General features: G+C 45.6%; 1 protein-coding gene across 1 annotated transcript in view; it reads left to right on the top strand.

Annotated features, from left to right (window-relative positions):
• Positions 1–15,561, top strand: part of POLA2 (DNA polymerase alpha 2, accessory subunit) — a 284,968-nt gene extending 269,407 nt beyond the window's left edge. The window contains exon 18 of the mRNA XM_085625754.1: positions 14,468–15,561. Within this exon, the coding sequence (XP_085481880.1) occupies positions 14,468–14,617 (150 nt within the window). The 3' untranslated portion in view covers positions 14,618–15,561. The remainder of the gene's footprint in view (positions 1–14,467) is intronic.
• Positions 15,562–18,132: the final 2,571 nt, after the last annotated feature.

Here is an 18,132-nt window from a genome sequence, read left to right as displayed (position 1 = left end):
ATCCTATAATAGCTCGTTTATTGAACTACAGGGACCGCGATGTGTCCCTACGCTTGGCGAGTGAGAAGCGGCCCCTCCAGTACCAGCGAAACAAAATATCCTTATACCCAGATTTTACGATGGCAGTGCAGGCCAGCAGAAGAGAGTTCCTGACAATTAAGCACACAACTTTGGATACTTCACCATTGAATTTGCACTTCTTTACTGACCCCAGCTCTGCGGCTAAGTTTGTCAAGTCAATCCCGACAAGGAAGGAGGACTCCTCTCCGGTTGTTTGCGAGGCATCGGAGTGCCTTAGCGATGACTAGATCCATTCTGTCACTCCTTGTTGGTAACTAAAGGCATCCTGAGGCTAGGCCCTGCCCGGGTGGGGCCTTTCTCCCCCAGAGACTGGGTGAACTGTTGGTTCCATGCAGGTACGAAGTAGAGAGAGAACTTCCGGATCCACTCCCCTCGCCATGCTGATTCCTTTAAGAGGGGATGGTGCAGTTCTGCATTGGGTGAGGGTGGAGTGCTTTGGGGTACCTGCCTGATTCCAATTTCAATGCACTTACATGGTGCACCCATGCCCCTTGACACTGATGTCTCTAGCCACCCGGCTCGATGAGACGGGAAGTACGCCAGACCCGTAGTTTCACCTCCACAGGATGAGTCTCAGGCAACTTCTGCAAACTGACTGATGGATGTTACACAGTGGGAAGGTTCTCCGAATTTGGCCCAATTAGGGGGGAATGTTTGTTGGTTATTGTTTACTGCAGCCCTCTGGTTGCTCTTTCTCTTTCTTGTCCCTTCCCCCATGTTCACTCAGCACATAAGCAACAACTGGCATGGACTGGCGACTGCCATTGGCGTGCAGGTACCATTGACAAGTGGCGGCTGGCTTGGGGCTACCCTTCTCTACACACGCAATCGGTTAAGGTCCTGACCTGGAACATTTGCGGCCTCAATGATCTGTGTAAGACGCGGCACATCCTTGCGTACTTACAGAGGCATTCAATAGATATCTGCCTTTTGCAGGAGCTTCATCTCACTAAGACCACCCTGGTGAGACTGCGGGCGGGACCACATGGCCTATTCTAACTAAGCGCGAGGTGAGGCTATACTTGTTCGTAAAGGATTAACATGGTGCACACAACATGTAGTGTGCAACCCGAAGAGGCGGTATGTTTTGCTTGCTGGTATATTGCAGGGATGCCCGGTCAAGCTGATGGTGGTGTTTGGGCCGAATGTTGCTGACCCTCTGTTTTTGCGGAAGTGTGGACTGCAGCCAGTTCCTTGGGGCCTGGTGCAGTGCTGTGGGGTGGGGGATTTAATGGTGCTTTAGACCCTGAGGTAGAGAGGTCAAGTGATTCCAGGCACCCGCACCCACGGGTGGCAGCCCAGATGCGCATGATCATAGATGATTTTGAATTGACTGACTTGTTGCGCTCTCTGCACCCTAACACAGCTGAAGGCACATGCATTTTGGTGATATGCACCATGTGGTCCTGCATTGACTATTGGTTGGCATCGCAGGACGTTGAGGCGTGGACCACACGCTTCTCTCACCTGCCTCAGACGCTGTCCCATCATGCTCCAGTCTTGTTTGAGCTTGTCCTACCAGAGGGTCCCTCACATGCCTTTACCTGGTGACTCCCACCTGGAGCTCAGCGAGTTCAAGTGTTTCGAGAGGAAATTGGAGCCACGATAATGGAATATTTGAGCACAATGATAAACCTTCAAGGGTGAGCTCCCCTCTCTTTGGAAGGCCTTTAAGGTGGTGATAAAAGACGCTTGCATTGCTAAACAGTCAGGTGTGCTGCATTTGCTTCGAGGCGAGCTAGCGTGCTTGGTAAACGAAATTGGGGAGTTCGAGCTCCGATACTTCTCAGATTGTAGTGCAGCTGTGCTGGCATCAATCAGAGGCAAAATGGCAATATATTAAGAGACGGTGCAGAATAAAACCCACTACTTGGTAAAGGAGGCATGCACACAGGGATATGGAGAGGGTGGCAGAGCAGGCAAAACATTAGCACAAATGTTGCGCAAACTCCAGCGGCATTTTCTAAGGAATACGCCCATTTATTGGCGCCACACCTTCTCACAATGTATGAGGACTCATTGGCTGCTGGCTCCCTCCCATCGTCCTTGGGAGAGGACTTGATCAGGACCATCCTAAAACCCGGTAAAGACCCCCAACGCTGCAATCCGTACTGCCTTTTATCAATGATAAACATGGATAATAAAATCCTCACCACACTGATCGCCTTGCGGCTGCTTCCGCTACTCACGATAATAGTGCGTCCAGACCAGTCGGGATTTATCCCAGGTAGGTCGACGTCGCATAATATGAACATCTTTTTCCCCTCCATCACAGCATCGAGCTGATCCTGAGTGCATCGGCAGTCTTCTGAATGTTACTAAACCAATCTATTCACTAGAGTGGCCTTCTCTCTTTGCCCTACCATCAACCATTGAAGAGCTCTCAATTCAAGTGGCTGATTGGGCTATTGTATAGCCAACCGGTAGCCCGGATACGGGTCAAAAGCACAATCTCACCTTCCTTTCCAGTGACATGGGGAACTTGGCAAGGATGCCCTCATCATCTATTCTCTTTGCGATAGGCATGGAGCTGATTGCGGCATGGCTGAGGCAACACCGTGCGCAGCTTGGCTTTGACACCCCATAGGATCCTTGTATCCATGTAAGCTGACAACGTGGCACTCTACATCAGAAACCCTCAGTCCAACCTAGATTTGTTGATCAGGGAATTTACAAGATTCGGTGGCCTGTCCGGTGTCATGATTAACTGAACGAAGGCCACCCTGTTCCCCAACACCGAAATTCTCTCCTGCATGCCCGATTGAGTGGACGGATGACCCTGTCAAGTACATTGGGATTTGGCTTAGTAGGGATGTAGAGGATCTCTGGAGAGACAAATATGGGCGATTGATGACGTGGCTGGATTAACATATGGAGAGTTGGCGCGGACTCCTGCTCTGTTTGACACGAAGACTGGCCATTGCCAAGATGGTGATTTTTCCTAAATTCCTTTATTTATCAGCCTACTTCTCCTGCCATTCTATTTCAGACATCAGCTTAGATCGCAATTGGTTTCCCACGCGTGGGCTGGAGGTCAATCCTGGATAGCCTGGGAGGTACTGACGCTCCCCTTCAAGCAGTTCAAGCAGGAGGGACTGGGTGCTCCAGATATGGATCTCTATATATCTGCACCCAAGCACAATTTGTGCACTAATGGTTATTTCTCACACAATTCCATTCCCACACAGCTCCTGAGCATGATCTTGCTGCGCCGTGCCCCCTACAGATGTCTCTTTCAGGCTCCCAGGCAGGGCCGGACTAGGAACTGAAACCGGCCCTGGCAAACTGCTCGGCTGGCCTCCCTGGGGAGGAAGGGGTGCAGTCGAGCTGTTTGTTACAGCCAATACAGCCAGTCAGGCCCTGCTCCCAGGCGCCCATGAACGCGAGTTGATACAGTGCCATACATGGTGTGGCATGGCGGAAACTCATGCGGAATGCCAGACTGGACCATCTGTTCACTCCGTCGGTGCCGCTTATAGAAAACCCCTTGTTTCCCATTACCCGGGATGCAGGCACCTGCAGTAGATTACACAACATTCAGCTTACCTCAATGGGGTCCATATTCCCAGATCAGATAGCCAATTCATAGCACCGCAGCTAGTGCTGCAGGGTCCCAATGCCACTATCCTAGACACCTTCACATTTTACCACAGACGCATTGAAGCTGCTTGCGTGACCCGGGCAGTCCGGAAGTGTGGATGATTGCTTGCAACCAGGATCGTACTGCTGCGCTTTCATTGCCGGCACACTTTCTTCTGCTTGCTGAGTATTTTCCTACTCTTCTCTCTCCTAGTCCCCTTTCTATTTGATGACGCATGGTATCACCAAGCAATATGCATTTTTTGTAACTATGCACATGTACCACTATATTCCTTCTGAACAAATATTTCTGTGTACTGTGTTGTCTCATTTCGTTTGATATTCAATATGTTAGACCTGGCACCTTGGCGTGAGTCTCCCTTCCACTTTTTGTCGCTGTGCCTCATGTGTTTTTCTGGTGTTAGCTGCTCAGAGCACTGTGCCACTGCCAACCAGTGCCACAGTGCAAGTGCTCCCTATTTAAAATGTATGTGTTGGTTGGATTCCATGATTGGCTTATTTGGTTTACTGTCAGACCACAGTAAAGTGCACCTGGAGTGCCCAGGGCTTGTAAATGCAAATGCCGCTGGTGGGCTTGCAGCACTGGTTGTGCCACCCACAGACACGGCCTGGTAAAATATGTCTAAGGTCTGCCATTGCAGAACCTGCGTACAGTCTGGTACTGTCATGCTGACTGGCAAGTGCACCCACTTGCCAGTCCCTAAACCTTCCCTTAACTTCATATTAGTCACCCCTATGGTAGGCCCAAGGGCAGGGTGCATTGTAAGCATAAGGTAGGACGAGCCCTGATGTGTGTGGCATGTCCTAATAGTGAATTACAGCCATTTTCGTTTTTCACTATTGTAAGGCTACCTGTTCTCATAGGCCAGAATGGGCTGTTGGAATTGTTACATCCTATGATCCTAACAGACCCAGGGAACATGGTAGAAAATCGAGTTTAGTATGCCTGAACTCAGAATAATAAAATACATCTGTTAGCAAGGTTTATTTTATTGTTCTGTGTTTGCAAACGCCACTTTTAGAAAGATGGCCTTTGCTTGCCTAACCATTTCAGCCCGCCTCTGCGCTGATGTGTATCTGCTGTCTGGCTTGTGTGAGTGACAGAGCTGGGGAAACCCAGAGGGGCAGGGCTAGGTAGCCTGGTGGTGAATAGAGAGATTGACATATAGATGGGTGGGAGGAGTAAACCTGGACTCTGAATAGGGCTGTGCTCTGCCACCACAATGCTGGCTCCACTCCCTGCGGAGCGTCTGATGACTCTGCCCTGCACACTGAAAGAAGAAGCCTGCATCGCATCAACAAAGTGCTCCAGAACTGGACTGAACTAGGCAAGGGCCCCCCTGGCCTGAGAGAACAAAAGATTTGTGGTATAAATGTAGGAGCCCTGCTCCTAAGAAACTAGATCCTGTCCTGCCAAGAAGAAACCTCTGTCCGACGAGGAGGAACCAGGAAAGCTGCATGGAGGAGTACTGTCCCTGACCTGGGGGATTGGCCTGCAGTGGTTGCCTTTCTGCTGAAGAAGAGGAAGAAAAGACCCAAGAAACTTTTATTTGACTTGTGCTGAAGATCTCCAAGGGCTTGTGAGCGAGCTTGCCCCCTGAACGAAGTCCCAGGACCAGTGGACTTTGCCGCCGTGAGAGCGCACCGAAAAACGGACCGTTTTCCACGTAATCTTGAAGTGAACTGCTGTGTACGCCTCGACGATCGAAGCGTACCCCCCTGGAAGCCTGCACCCAGCTGTCCGGCCCGAACAAAGTGACTAAGGCCCCCCTACGAGCCGTAGCTCGCAACGCAAAGGAAGGTATCGTCCGGCCTGAGCAATGCGACTAACAGGCCCCTACGAGCCGTAGCTCGCACCGTAACGGAAGGACTGCGATCCGTACTTGCTTTCATCCTCTACGAACCGTACTGCCCAGCGTACGCTCCTTTCCCCTGCTTTGGAAAAGCTGCGGTGCGTATGGTAGTTGCGTACGTCTCCCCTTTGCGGAGCGTACTGTTCGCTTGTGTCCGGCCCTTCAACACAAGATTGCCGATCTCATGGTACGGCGCGAACGCCGCGACGAACATTGAAAGCACCGTACCTACGCACAGTCCCCTGAAGCTCTGCACACCCAAGGTCTAACGTACCGTAGTACGCACCGCACCAGGAGGACAACGCACCGTACATCGCGCTTGATGCCCGCGCAGCCTTCGTGACGAACTCACCAAAGACAAAGGTACTGTGCCTGTTCGCACCGTAGGGTGTACGCTTCATCCCGAAGCGCCTACAGTGCGTGTAAGACCCGTTCCCCAAGCCTATTTTTGACGCGTACGAAGCGTACTGAAAGGAATGAAGCGCACAGAACATTGACACTACGCTAAAGTGAAGAACTCTTTTTATAAATCGTATTGTGGGCCGTTTAAACGTTATTTGGTCTTGTGCTAAGCCTAAACTAGATATATATATATAAAGTGCTATTTTTATATATCCCAGTGTGGAGTCCATTTGTGGGGTTGTCACTGAGTTACTGTGTGTGAGTTCAAAAATGCTTAACCTAAATGCCCTGAGGTAACGCCTTGTCTGCTCGCGCCAAGCTACCTAGAGGGTGAGCAGGGGTTATTGTTGGAGTGTAACCTCTTAACCTGACTAGAGGAAAGGTTCCCTGCTTGACACAAGTACCTACCTGTGCCAACCAGAGAACCCGGATTCTAATACAATAAAAAATAATTTTTTTAAAAGTGTTTAGAATATGGGTGATGTGGTTTAATGTTTTGCTCCAGTGGCAAATCAGTCAGCTGCTACAAATATGTGTTCTGAGGTGCACTTAGGTTAAGCTGATAAGAGAAGAGAATTTTCATTATGAAGTCTTGACTGAACAAGGCAAACTATAGACTTTAGGTCTTGTTCCGGGATGAACTGTCTGGACCCACATAAGTGGCAGATGCTTTTAGTGTGGCGCCGCGGCCAGGCCAGGGCGACTGACTCCGGATCACGGTTCGAACCCCAGCGCCGGCAGCAGATCAGCCCAGCACCATGTGACTCTGGGCAATAGCTTGCTTAATCTTCCCGATGGCCCCCAGCGCCTAGAAACCCTTCCGGGTGATTGTTCGCGCTTTACAAATGTGGATTATTATTATTATTTTATTTTCCATTTTTTCGCAACAGAGCATAAGTTAACTTTTTTCTCTCTCCTGCGGTCGTTTTTTCAAGCTGCATCTACCTTTTAACAAAGCTCTTACTCAAACACTTATGACAGAATAGAAAAAACATCTTTTTGTGGAGAGGCAGGCTGTTTAAAAGTATAATCTCTCCACAGCAGTAGTTAATACATTTCTCAGCATGCATCCCATGCCACAGAGCATAAGTGTAACTTTCTTCTTTATCCTGTGGTAGTTTGTAAACCTGATTCTACCTCTGAACAAAGCTCTTACTGAAACACAGTTTTGGTAGTTATAATTGGAAACCTATTCCTTTAGCTATAACACTGTTTGCAATTGGAGGTTTAGTCTTTTGCTGAGATTGATGCCCAGTGAATGTGCTTGTTTCAGGACTACAAGAATACAATTTGGGAATACTGTAGGAGTAGCTCCTGAATTGGGCTAGTATGTTAGAATGTCTTAGAGAACGTTTACCGTGATCGATCAAGTGTCAACTCTTAAGTGGTGGATTGTCACTCACAGGCGAACAATCGGTAGGATTTGGGCAAAGCGTGACGCATCATTATGTGAAGAGATATTAAATTGAAGCTATTTATTTTCAGGCTATTAGTGCTAAAAGAGCTCTGAATTCTTAATGATGACTGATGTTCTAGGTAAGGATTAAAGAGGTGAAGCCATAATAGAACATTGCAGTAATCCCCTTCAGCTTGTTTACAGGAATTCCCGATTTTGATCTACTGAGATAGATTATTGAGATATGATACAAGCCAGTTCAGGGCTACACTGGTAATCCCAGTTTGCTCTTTCAGTTTATTGATAAGGGGATCATAATTAGGGCTCCCGGTTTTATGGTATTTACTTTTTTCACATTTCCGTCTGTATTTATCCATATTTATTTTTGGGCCATTTTTTCTGTATTTATCCATATTTATTTTGTGTTTTTTGCGTATAAATGAAGTTGAAAAACTGTACATTTCCATATTTATTTAACTGATAGACGCGCACTCATGCTTCGATGTCTGTTGTTTTAGCTATTTAAGCTGCCAAATACTACATAACAATACATCCACTGGTAAATACTAGCATTATACCATAAATGTATGATGACCTATCCCGTGATTTAAATATATTGCATCCTGTTTTTTAATTTCTCATGCTGTCCATATGCTCAGCTGCCTGCCTATACTTCCTCAAAGACAGCATGGAGAGTCACTTAAAAGGAGCACAGTTTTCTGTATTTATCCACTTTTAAAAATAAATGCAGACAGAAAACACATTGTTTTCTGTCAGTATTTATCTGTAAAAATCCGTAAAAACGGAAAACAGGGAGCCTTAATCATAATTAACTGCGACTTTTGTGAGGACGCGTACTCCAGAGCGAAGAATGATGTTAGCCACAATCTCCAGCATCAGCTAAAGGTTTCACCAGTAGTGGAGGGGACTGACCAATTTTAACGCAGTCGGGGAACACCTTATGAGGATGAGCTAAATCAGGTCTTCAGGGATATTTGCAGAAATGGGTTTTTAGCAATCCTCCTCTGAAATTACATTAAATGCACTCAGCGAACCCTGAAATTACATGGTTTAGGTTTCAAAGAGTAAGGTGAGTTGAGACAAGTTCAGTGAAACAGACATCGAGAGCTGTTTTCCTTTCATTGTAGGTATACTGATGTTTTTAGCTTTAATCTGAAAACAGGATTAACAAACGTTTGGATTTAGAGCACTGTTTGACCCACTCAGGATTCCTTCCTCTACTACACCATTCAATCCGGTGTGCTTGCTCAATATATGGGATGTCTACTGTTTAGCCAGATATACCTATCTAGAAAAGGCATTAACACATGGTTACTGCATTTCCAACCTATTCTCTTGTGGACTGTTCTAAAATTGTATAAGATAGTCATCATGTCTTTTTTTTATGATAGATCCTCAATATGTTAAAATTCATTTAGTAATACACTGCTCATAAATAGCTTGTCCTTTGCTTAAACTGACCCAAAAAATACAGCCGCTCTTATTCTCCAAAACCTTTGGTTCCGTGCAAGCAGTATGGAAGACACTGACCTCATTTTGGTTTCAGAAAATGTAAAGGTATTCCTGCTAGGGAAGAAGGATCCTTAACAAAAAGTGGATCAAACCATATGATATGTTGATCATTCTTCCTTGTTCTTTGCCTAAAGAGATCTCTGAATTGAATCTGTCAGAAAAGATACCATTCTTTGCTGCCATTACCCCTCTAAAACCTTTAGAAAACGAGGAGTGTCTACATTAGTTGTACCTGAGGAAAGCTCTTAATTTGCATGTGGATCGCTTCAAACTATGTATAACCTGCTGGTTGTTCACTTTGCAGCGACTGTGAAGAGTTAGGTGGTGACAAGTGAGAGTCTGTTGACAGAAGGAACCAATTATTGATATTAATTAGACATTTACATGATCGTCCATGCATGCTCCTATTATGTTATATGGACTATGATGTAAGGAGTGAGATGTGGGCCTTCCTCCGTTTATGCAACAAACAACAACATGACAGAATTAGTATGCATTTAATCTTCGCAATTGTCAGTGAGTCGGGCAGCATCCCAGCTCAATTGTCAGTGAGTCTGGCAGCATCCCAGACCATCATTTTTGTTTACTGTGCTACTCTAGACATAGACCAGTCTCAAGCAAATCGGTCTTGGTTCTGCTCTTAAACAGTCCAAGACAAACTGCTCAACCAGGTTCCCTCCATACAGGCACACAAGCAACTTCTGAGTTAGAACATCTACTGCAACAAACAACAAAGCAAGTGATAACCAGTGACCGAAATGAGTGCGGGCGAATCCCTGATTGTGACGGGTATGCAAAGATTTGGGTTTTGTGCTGATTGTGCCTTAGGGCTCAAGCAGCACCTCACTGATGACACTCAAATGCGACGAACAATGGCGATAGTGGCTTTGAGGGAAGCAGCGGAACCACCATCCCATTTTGGTCTGTACTGGCATTTACCTCAGTTCTATTTTCTGGCTTCTGTGATCAGGATGCCTGAGATCTGACAAGAAAATCTTTTCTCAAATATACCTTTCTAAGTCCAATGAACACCTTTTGGGATAGGAGTGTATGTATGTATAATCTGTCTCTCAAGATCGAACACCATGAAATGTCACTTTTTTCAGAAGATATCACACCGTGAATAGAAGGACCAAGAGATTTGTCTCCATGGCAGGCAGTATGAAGCCAAGCTGTGTACTGTGGCAGGAGACAACAGATCTCAGAGGTCTGGTGCACCTGGTGAAGAGGCGTCTTCCTCCAAGATTCACTGAGGTACCTTTGAAGACCACCATAGAGGTATATTGAAAACGATGTGACACATGCAGAATCTCTCTGTTTCCAGTCAACATTGAGGACTTTGACATCAAGTGAGGGACAATCCCTGCTCACTTACCATTGAGGACTCTCTTAACATAAATAACCCATTTGTTCCCTGAAGAAAATGAGTGTTAGAGGTTGAGACAGCCTTCTACTTCAAGTAGTAAAATCAGCAAGGTAGTCTTCAAGTGTTTCTGCATCTGACTAAGAGGACTTCCAAATATACCCCCCTTAAAAACTGAGGGCCTCAGTAATGCTTATTGCCATCGTTCCCAACCCTAGCTCTTCTTCAGACTCCACCAAGAGAAATGCCAGTCATTACTTTGCCTCCTCTGACGCCTTATTCACTAAGGAAGACTCTTTCAGTTACTCCCAAAGCTAAGACATCATTGCGAAGAAGTGTTACTGCCACAAAGAGAAAAATAAGAAGATGATTTATTCCCAGATGGCCACATTTGTGGGGCATCATTCTTCTGTAAGAGCATACACGCATCAGTAAGTGCTAATTATTGTGGAACATCTGTCTGTGTATAGACAATTTCATGGAATAACAACTGATAGAGGGCTTGTCTACAGATGTGCAAAATACTCCCCAACTCTGGGTGACTCTTAAAGAGCATCCCTTGAGCTTCAGCATCATCCATGACATAAGTAGAATGGCAGCAAAGCTGAAGGTTCCCATATGACTGCTCAAACCAAGACCAGGGTCATTCCAATAGTGGAGTTTGACGAAAGCGGCTCTACTCGGATGCGTAGCGGATGCATGCATACATGGCACCCGGACTCGATCACAGGCACACGGATCGTTGTGCTTGGCATTAATTGTCTACTCCGCGAGTGGAAATGCTGACTAATTGCAGTCCTCGCACCGGAGGCCTTACAGGACTACACGGATTGGTGTGTCTCCCTTTCCTGCTCATCCAGCTCACATACTTGTGCTTCAGTCCTCTATCAGCCTCCCCTCGCTGGGTGCCCGGCTGGGACCCATGTGAGTAACCCGTTTTTTACACTTCTCACTTCCTTGACGTGCACATCCTTCACGCTGACAGAGTACCCTGATGTCCCTATATCATTAGGTCCTGAAGAGACCCCTCATTCCCTTAGGGGTCGAAACGCCGTCAACAAAAAAACAAAGCGAACCATTCATCAGCGCCTATCATTATGTAAGGACACTGTCTCTATTACCTATTATTTCTGATGGTCGACTTTTATAAATATTGGACACCAAGTGTATATGTCACTACTTTTTGGGTTCCATGTTCACTAGGAACACATTGCACTGTTTTTTTTATAAAAAAAATGTTTTTTTTAAAAAATGGTATCTATACTTACATAAACAACTATTGTTCGTACTAAATATTGAGTTGTATGTGTTTTTTCTCCTTTGGATATTGACCTAACCCTTTCCTATATTGCGACTGCGCACACTACTATTATCATCATTCACATTTGTCCACAGGAGCCATTGTTTCTGTTAATACAAACCAAGACCTCAGTCATTTTTTAAACATTCAATATCTGACAATACCAAAACCTATGCCTTCTTTAATCTCCCAGCCCTAATAGAACTATCATTGGACTATTTCTTTTTAATTCATGTTTCTTCTGAAGCTTTAAGGAGACTTGCGGATGAGCAAATGGCACAAGAAAATAAATAAGCAGGAAAAGAGGCAGATGCAATGGGGCGAGTAAGAGCTACTAAGCTTTAAGTGTGGGTAGAGGTAGTAAGGTTTAGGGAGGAATTTGTGTGTTATGTTATGTTATGTTATGTTAGGGGCATTTATAATGCGCACAGCTGCCCCAGCTAAGGGGCGTCCTGGCGCATGACAAGGTAAAACATAGCAACACCTAACAAAACAAGAGAAACTAAAGGAACACAGCACAAAAGGGGAGAAGTTAAAATAAAAAGGTTTTTATGGCTTTGCGAAACAAAAGAAGGTCTTCCATCAAGCGAATCTCTATCGGGAGAGAGTTCCACAGCACTGCTGCTTTTACCCGAAAGGACCGACCTCCCACGCGACAGCCTAAACCTCGGCACCACCGCAAGCGCTTGGCCCAATGATCTCAGCGAGCGAGTTGGTACATAGCAGGACAGGAGATTCGAAAGAATCCGAGGGGCTAAGCCCTTCAAGATCTTAAAGGCCAGACATAAGACTTTGAAGTTAATTCTAGTTTTAACCGGTAGCCAATGCAAGGATCGAAGGGTACTGGAGACCGAGCAGAACCTGGGCAAGCCAACTATTACTCTGGCTGCTGCGTTTTGGACACGTTGCAGGCGGCTGATTTCTTCCTGGTTAGCCCCTACCAGGAGTGAGCTGGCATAATCTAAGCGAGATATTACAGTTGCCTGAACCACCAGCTGCCTGGTGGGGGGATCAAAAAACTTCAGGACAGATCTTAAACCGCGGAGAACCCCAAAACAGCAGGCCGCGGTTTTCTTAGAGTGCCCCACAAAACTGAGAGTGGGCTCCAACCACACTCCCAGATTTCTCAACTCTGTTACCGGAATTGGAGCCGGCCCAAGCTCCGAGGGCCACCATCTATCCCCCCAGAGCTCCTTCCCGACAACCATAACCTCAGTCTTCTTAGCGTTGAGTTGGAGACAGTTTACATTCATCCAGCTCGCCACCGCCCTCAGTCCACTCTGGAACCTGGGGGCATCATGCTCAACATCCCCGCTGATAGTAACCGCTAGCTGAGTGTCGTCAGCATAAGAGACCATAGTCATGCCCCACTGCTTGACGACATCAGCCAGCGGTCTCACGTAGAGATTGAATAGCGTGGGACTCAGCGAGGAACCCTGCGGCACCCCCAGGTCCAGAGGATGGAATTTGGACTGGTGTGGTGGTATGGCAACGCAAAAGGAACGGTCGTCGAGGAAGGAACGGAACCACTGTAGGGCGAGCCCGCCGATGCCTATCTCCTCCAGGCGACGCAGAAGGATGCGGTGTGAAACAGTATCGAAGGCGGCGCTCAGATCTAATAATACTAGCGCCGCCGTCTGTCCCACATCCAACACCATTCGCAGATGTTCGGTCATGGCGAGGAGGGCTGTCTCCGTGCTATGTCCAGCACGGAACCCATTCTGGGTATCATCCAGAATGGTAGAGATATTGCACTTGAGCATAGGCATGATCAAGTACTTATGTTATAGATATGAGGTGAGGTAGTAGGGTATGAATATTGTTAGAGATACTGGGCGACAGGCAGAAGTCTGGAACCAGTCTAGATATGCTTTAAAGGATAAGGAGAGAAAAAAATAATTTGGGTTCATCTTGACGGAGAGGCAAACAGGAAGAGGAAAGAGCGCAAGCTTGGTGTTTTCTGAATAAAATGAAACCAGGTATTTGTACGATACTAGAAGCCTAGGTTATGTTTTCAATATGAAGGAAATTCACCAGGATGAATGCAACATCCTGGGAAAACCAGTCATTTGAAAACAAATGAGGTAAAATGTTTCTGGAGAAAGTTCTCGAGAGCAAGTTTGCTTGAGGCTGTTTTTCACCAGAAGCGCATACAACTTTCGTGTGCAGAGCATTCAAGTCCCTCGATGGCAGAAGCCACAGCGAAGACAACTGTTTCTTCAACTAAGGCCAACAAGAGGAAGACTAGGTTAACATACTTGTGCATTAGCAGGAAAACTCCAGCAGGAGGGAAACAGGGACTCCCTTTTTGCTCTTCTGTTAGCCACTCCAGTGGGAGAATCATTTTGAAATATTTTCCGGAGTGCCACAAAAAGGAAGTGTTTCATTTTTTCAAGAAGACCTCCCCATCTCCTTTGTTCCTCATCAAAGTTCAGGTACTAATACTTGTAGTGTTTTGCTATTTGCCATTAGGCTTTCTGTCCATTCAGCTTGCTTTCAAAGTTTGGCTACTCGCCCACTTTGGTACTTAGTTTCTGTCCAGTGGTGAATGACTCCCTAAAATCATCTGTACTGTTTGACCTGCTTTTGCTTCCAATATCATATCACCTTGCCTCTGCATATTTTGTACAACCTGATCTCTTTAGGCTCTGAAGATTACTTGACAGACTAGGAGTTGTTCTGGCCATGTTGAAGGACCTGTGCTAGTTGGTTGAGCTGTAGAAAATGTCCAAAGTTAATCCAGGTTAGTTTGTTTTGTCCACGAGTTCAGTCTTGCCACTAATCTTTTAAAATGCATTGAAAATTGTGTGTTTATTCATTAGGATGAAATCCTCCACGTTTAAAGAAATCCTTACCAATTGATGTGGGCCAGCTGTGAATGACTCAGTATCCGTTGCCTTCATCCAGTCTTTTATTAACACTTTCCTTTTTCCTTGCAGGACGTCATTGGCTGTGTGTGCGTGAATCCAGGACGACTGACGAAAGGTCAAGTTGGTGGAACGTATGGGCGGCTCTTTATTAAGAGGGAAGACCCTGGGACTGAGAAGCGGAAAAGCCCCTGTATTTCAGCCCAAGTAGTGAAAATCTGACAGGATTTCCAATTCAGTTGAATAGGACTACCTTACTCCTACTGTTCATGGAATGCCCTTAACCATTCATTATACCTGGAAAGGAAGTCTTGGTCAAACCATTTAAGAAGGGATTTCTGAAAAGAAATTTCAGTTCCTCAGAACATATGCAAACTTGCAAGGGGATATTTTGCTTTTCATTTTAAGGCTCAGGAATTCATCAGCAAGGCGCTATCTTCTACAGACTCAATGCCTTTTTTTTAAAGGGCTCTCATCAGCACTATCCGTAGTCAGAATTTTCAGGTTGACTGTGAAACTGTTGAACTTTTCATAGCTCCTCCTACATCCCGATCGCCATTTGGTTGTACCTTTGTATCAAAGAAGAAAATGTAAATCTAGCATGGCATCTTGTAGTGGATGTTTCCATTGAGATTGGAGCAGTGTTGCACATTTTCCACCATTATTAACAGAGAAGGTCTTGGGAGCTCTTCTTCCATGGTGTTTCCGGTGGATCCTGCGTGACATTATGAGGTTTACCTGATGCTAAATTTTGAGGCTTCCTATCTCATTGTCATAGCTGCAGTTTTCACAGTTATTTTATATCCTGTAACCATGGAAACCCATTGCAGTCAGAAAACATACTTTCCCACATTCCAGTCAATCACAAGGACGTTGTATCCATTAGGCAATTTGTGAGGTTTCCATTTATCTCATCAAATGTCAATTTGTGTGGAATACTAATCCTGGCACCAAATACAGATCATCTACCCAATTACCAATACCCATGATTTTCACTTTTACTACCACATTTCAAGACAACGTAATTGAGAGAATGATACTGCAGATTCCACAGTTCAGAATTAGGCCAAGTTGGGACATGTCCAAAGTTGTGGTCCATTTGCAGAGGTCTGATTTTTAGACTTGTGAAATGTCGTTTTTGTGAATAAAAGTATTTTGATATGTAAGGCGTGTTTCTTTTATTTCTGGTGAGAATGGTGAAATCCTTACAACCTAGCAACTGAAAGATGTGGCACAGACTGTTAGATTTGCTTTAGTAGTTAAACTTAACACTTAGATATGCCCTAGGAGCAAATGTAGAGTTGTTTGCCGGTCACTATTCGAGAGCAAAAATGTTATGGTGATGCTTAGCCAAATGTTTCTAAATTAATGAGAACTGCCATGCCATTTTAGCAGGTTTGTGCATTTCAAGCTTCTGCAATTCCCTCGCAACCTAGTCAGTAGGGGAAGTGGCCTATTTGTTTGGTCTAGAATGCTAATTTCGGGGGTGATTTCAATGTTATGATCTAGGGGGAGTGAGACTGTTTATTATGGATACCAATACCAGCAGATGTTCACCTTTGTGTACCCCAAGGTGCCAGACTGGATGCTGAAACTTTGCAATACCTCTCCAGCAGTGATAGGTCGTGGTAAGTTATGCTTGAGCATTGTATAGCATCTTGGATATGGCATAACCTGAGCCATATAGCTTGGTATTGGTATTCTGTGTCAGTGTTTTTCACAGGCCGTACCACGTTTCAGGTTTCTTCATAAGGTGTGTCCTTTCACCAACCCTCTTGTTCAGACCAGCAGTCAAACTAATTTCTATGGCTATACAGAGGCTGTGGCAGGCTGGCCCACAATCTCTCTTCCTCCCTGGCACCACCTAGGAAGCCCCTTTGGATTTTTCTCGACTGACCACATGGGGCCTGTGAGGAGAAGGGTATCGCACCATCTGGTGGCCTGCCTGGCTATAACAGCTAACCAGTGGGTGCTACAAATTATATAAAGAGAGTATGCATTCACTTTCAACAATCCCCTCACACCATTCGCCAAGTCAGACAAATCTGTATTCTCCATCTGGAGGTGGTGACCCTACTGCAGAAAGCGGTGAAGGTGTTGGTCCCAGAGCAGAATAAGCAGGGATGTTACTCCTAGTGCTTCCATCAGCCCAAGAAGGATGGCCTGTGTCTGACAGAGGCCTGCTTCCAATCCTGGACCATAGTGTCATGAATTCCTTCCTGCATGGGTTCCTTGCAGGGCTGTCCTTGTTCCTTTCCTTAGTATCTACCTAGCTGCGACATAGACTTCAGTCAGTAACCTTCACCTGGCATGTAGCCTCAACTCTGAAGTCTGCAGGGACTGCCATTTTGTGAGATCTGTGTTGCGTTGACTTCTTGGTTTTATAATCCTCTCAGACCAACTGAGGTACTGTTTAGGTATGGATTCAAACAATGAGGAATCTGCGGGTAGAAGTAGCCATCAGAAGAGCAAGTTGCCTACCTTTGGTAATGATGTTAATGGTGCATATGCTAGCTACCTGCAGCTTCCTCGCTTATTCTGTCCTCCTCCCCATATAAAGAGCAGTCATTTGATTCCTATCGTTCTGCCAATTTCTGTCACCTTCAACAGATTTATCTCCTTTGAAGGTGTGGAAAAAAGGTTGGTCAGCTAACATTGGTGCCGTGGTGGTGCCTTATATGGCTCTGATGTCAAATCTGGGGTGGATCCCTGAGCAGAGTCGAGGTGCCACCTATTAGTGCAGGAGAGTTAATTCAATCTTCTGGAATCAGTCTGGCACCTGAAGGGGATTCAAGAGGTAAAAATATGCAAGAGATAGAATATCCACCAGAAAGATAGTTACTGAAGGAAAATAAATTGTTCTTCAGGATCATCTCCAATTTAAGAAAGCAGTAAAAAAAATAGATATTCTCGAGATGATGATCCAGAACATCTTATATCAAACAAAATAACATTCATGATGAGAACAGGGTACACGGCCCTGAAAGGTAAAACTCACCGAAATCCCTTAACCAATTTGTGCTCATGAACACCCGCTAGCAATGCAAGCTTGGACGTCTTTGTCAATCTGTTATAATTGTCAAAACCTGCAGACCATAGCTTAATACAGCCAACTGTAATCAGCCCAGGCCAAATACCATATCCTGTTGGACATAATACAGTATCTGTGGCATAATTGGCTTCAACTATAGCAGTTTGGAAGCTACCACAGGACTTCCTTACAGTATCAGAAAACTGCTGAGTCTAGCTAAACATAATTGCCCAAGACCAAAGAGGATAATCAGTTAAGTTCAAAAGTGACCTAGCACATAGTGCACCCATGCTTGAACACTCTATATTATAGTTCATCCTAACCAAGATGGGAATGTATCTCCTGCATATAGCTGGCATCTTAGGCAAACCGCCCAGCTTTTCGCCACTCGCCATTTTTTCTGCAAAATTCTCCAAAGTTCGCGATGCACGCAATTTTATGCACCGATGCCACGAAAAAAACAAAAATGTTTGTTCCCTCAGTGGTGTGGCAGCAGGTCTGGCCTGAAGCCCTTCCCACACTGTTTGTTTGCTTTTCCCCGCCACTAAGTTGTCGAACAGCAGGGGGTCTGACGTGAACAGCAGGGAGACATCAACTGTGGGCCAATGTAATTTCCTGCCTAAATGCAGGTGGTCTTGCTGCACAGTATATCTTAACTCTTTGTCTCTTAACAAAAGGAACGGAACGGTGCTTAACACTCGCAGGC

This window comes from Triturus cristatus, chromosome 9 (assembly GCF_964204655.1).
Source record: "Triturus cristatus chromosome 9, aTriCri1.1, whole genome shotgun sequence".
Lineage (NCBI taxonomy): Eukaryota > Metazoa > Chordata > Amphibia > Caudata > Salamandridae > Triturus > Triturus cristatus.
The sequence above is the reverse complement of the archived record's forward strand: the minus strand, read 5'-3'. Positions and strand labels throughout refer to the sequence as shown.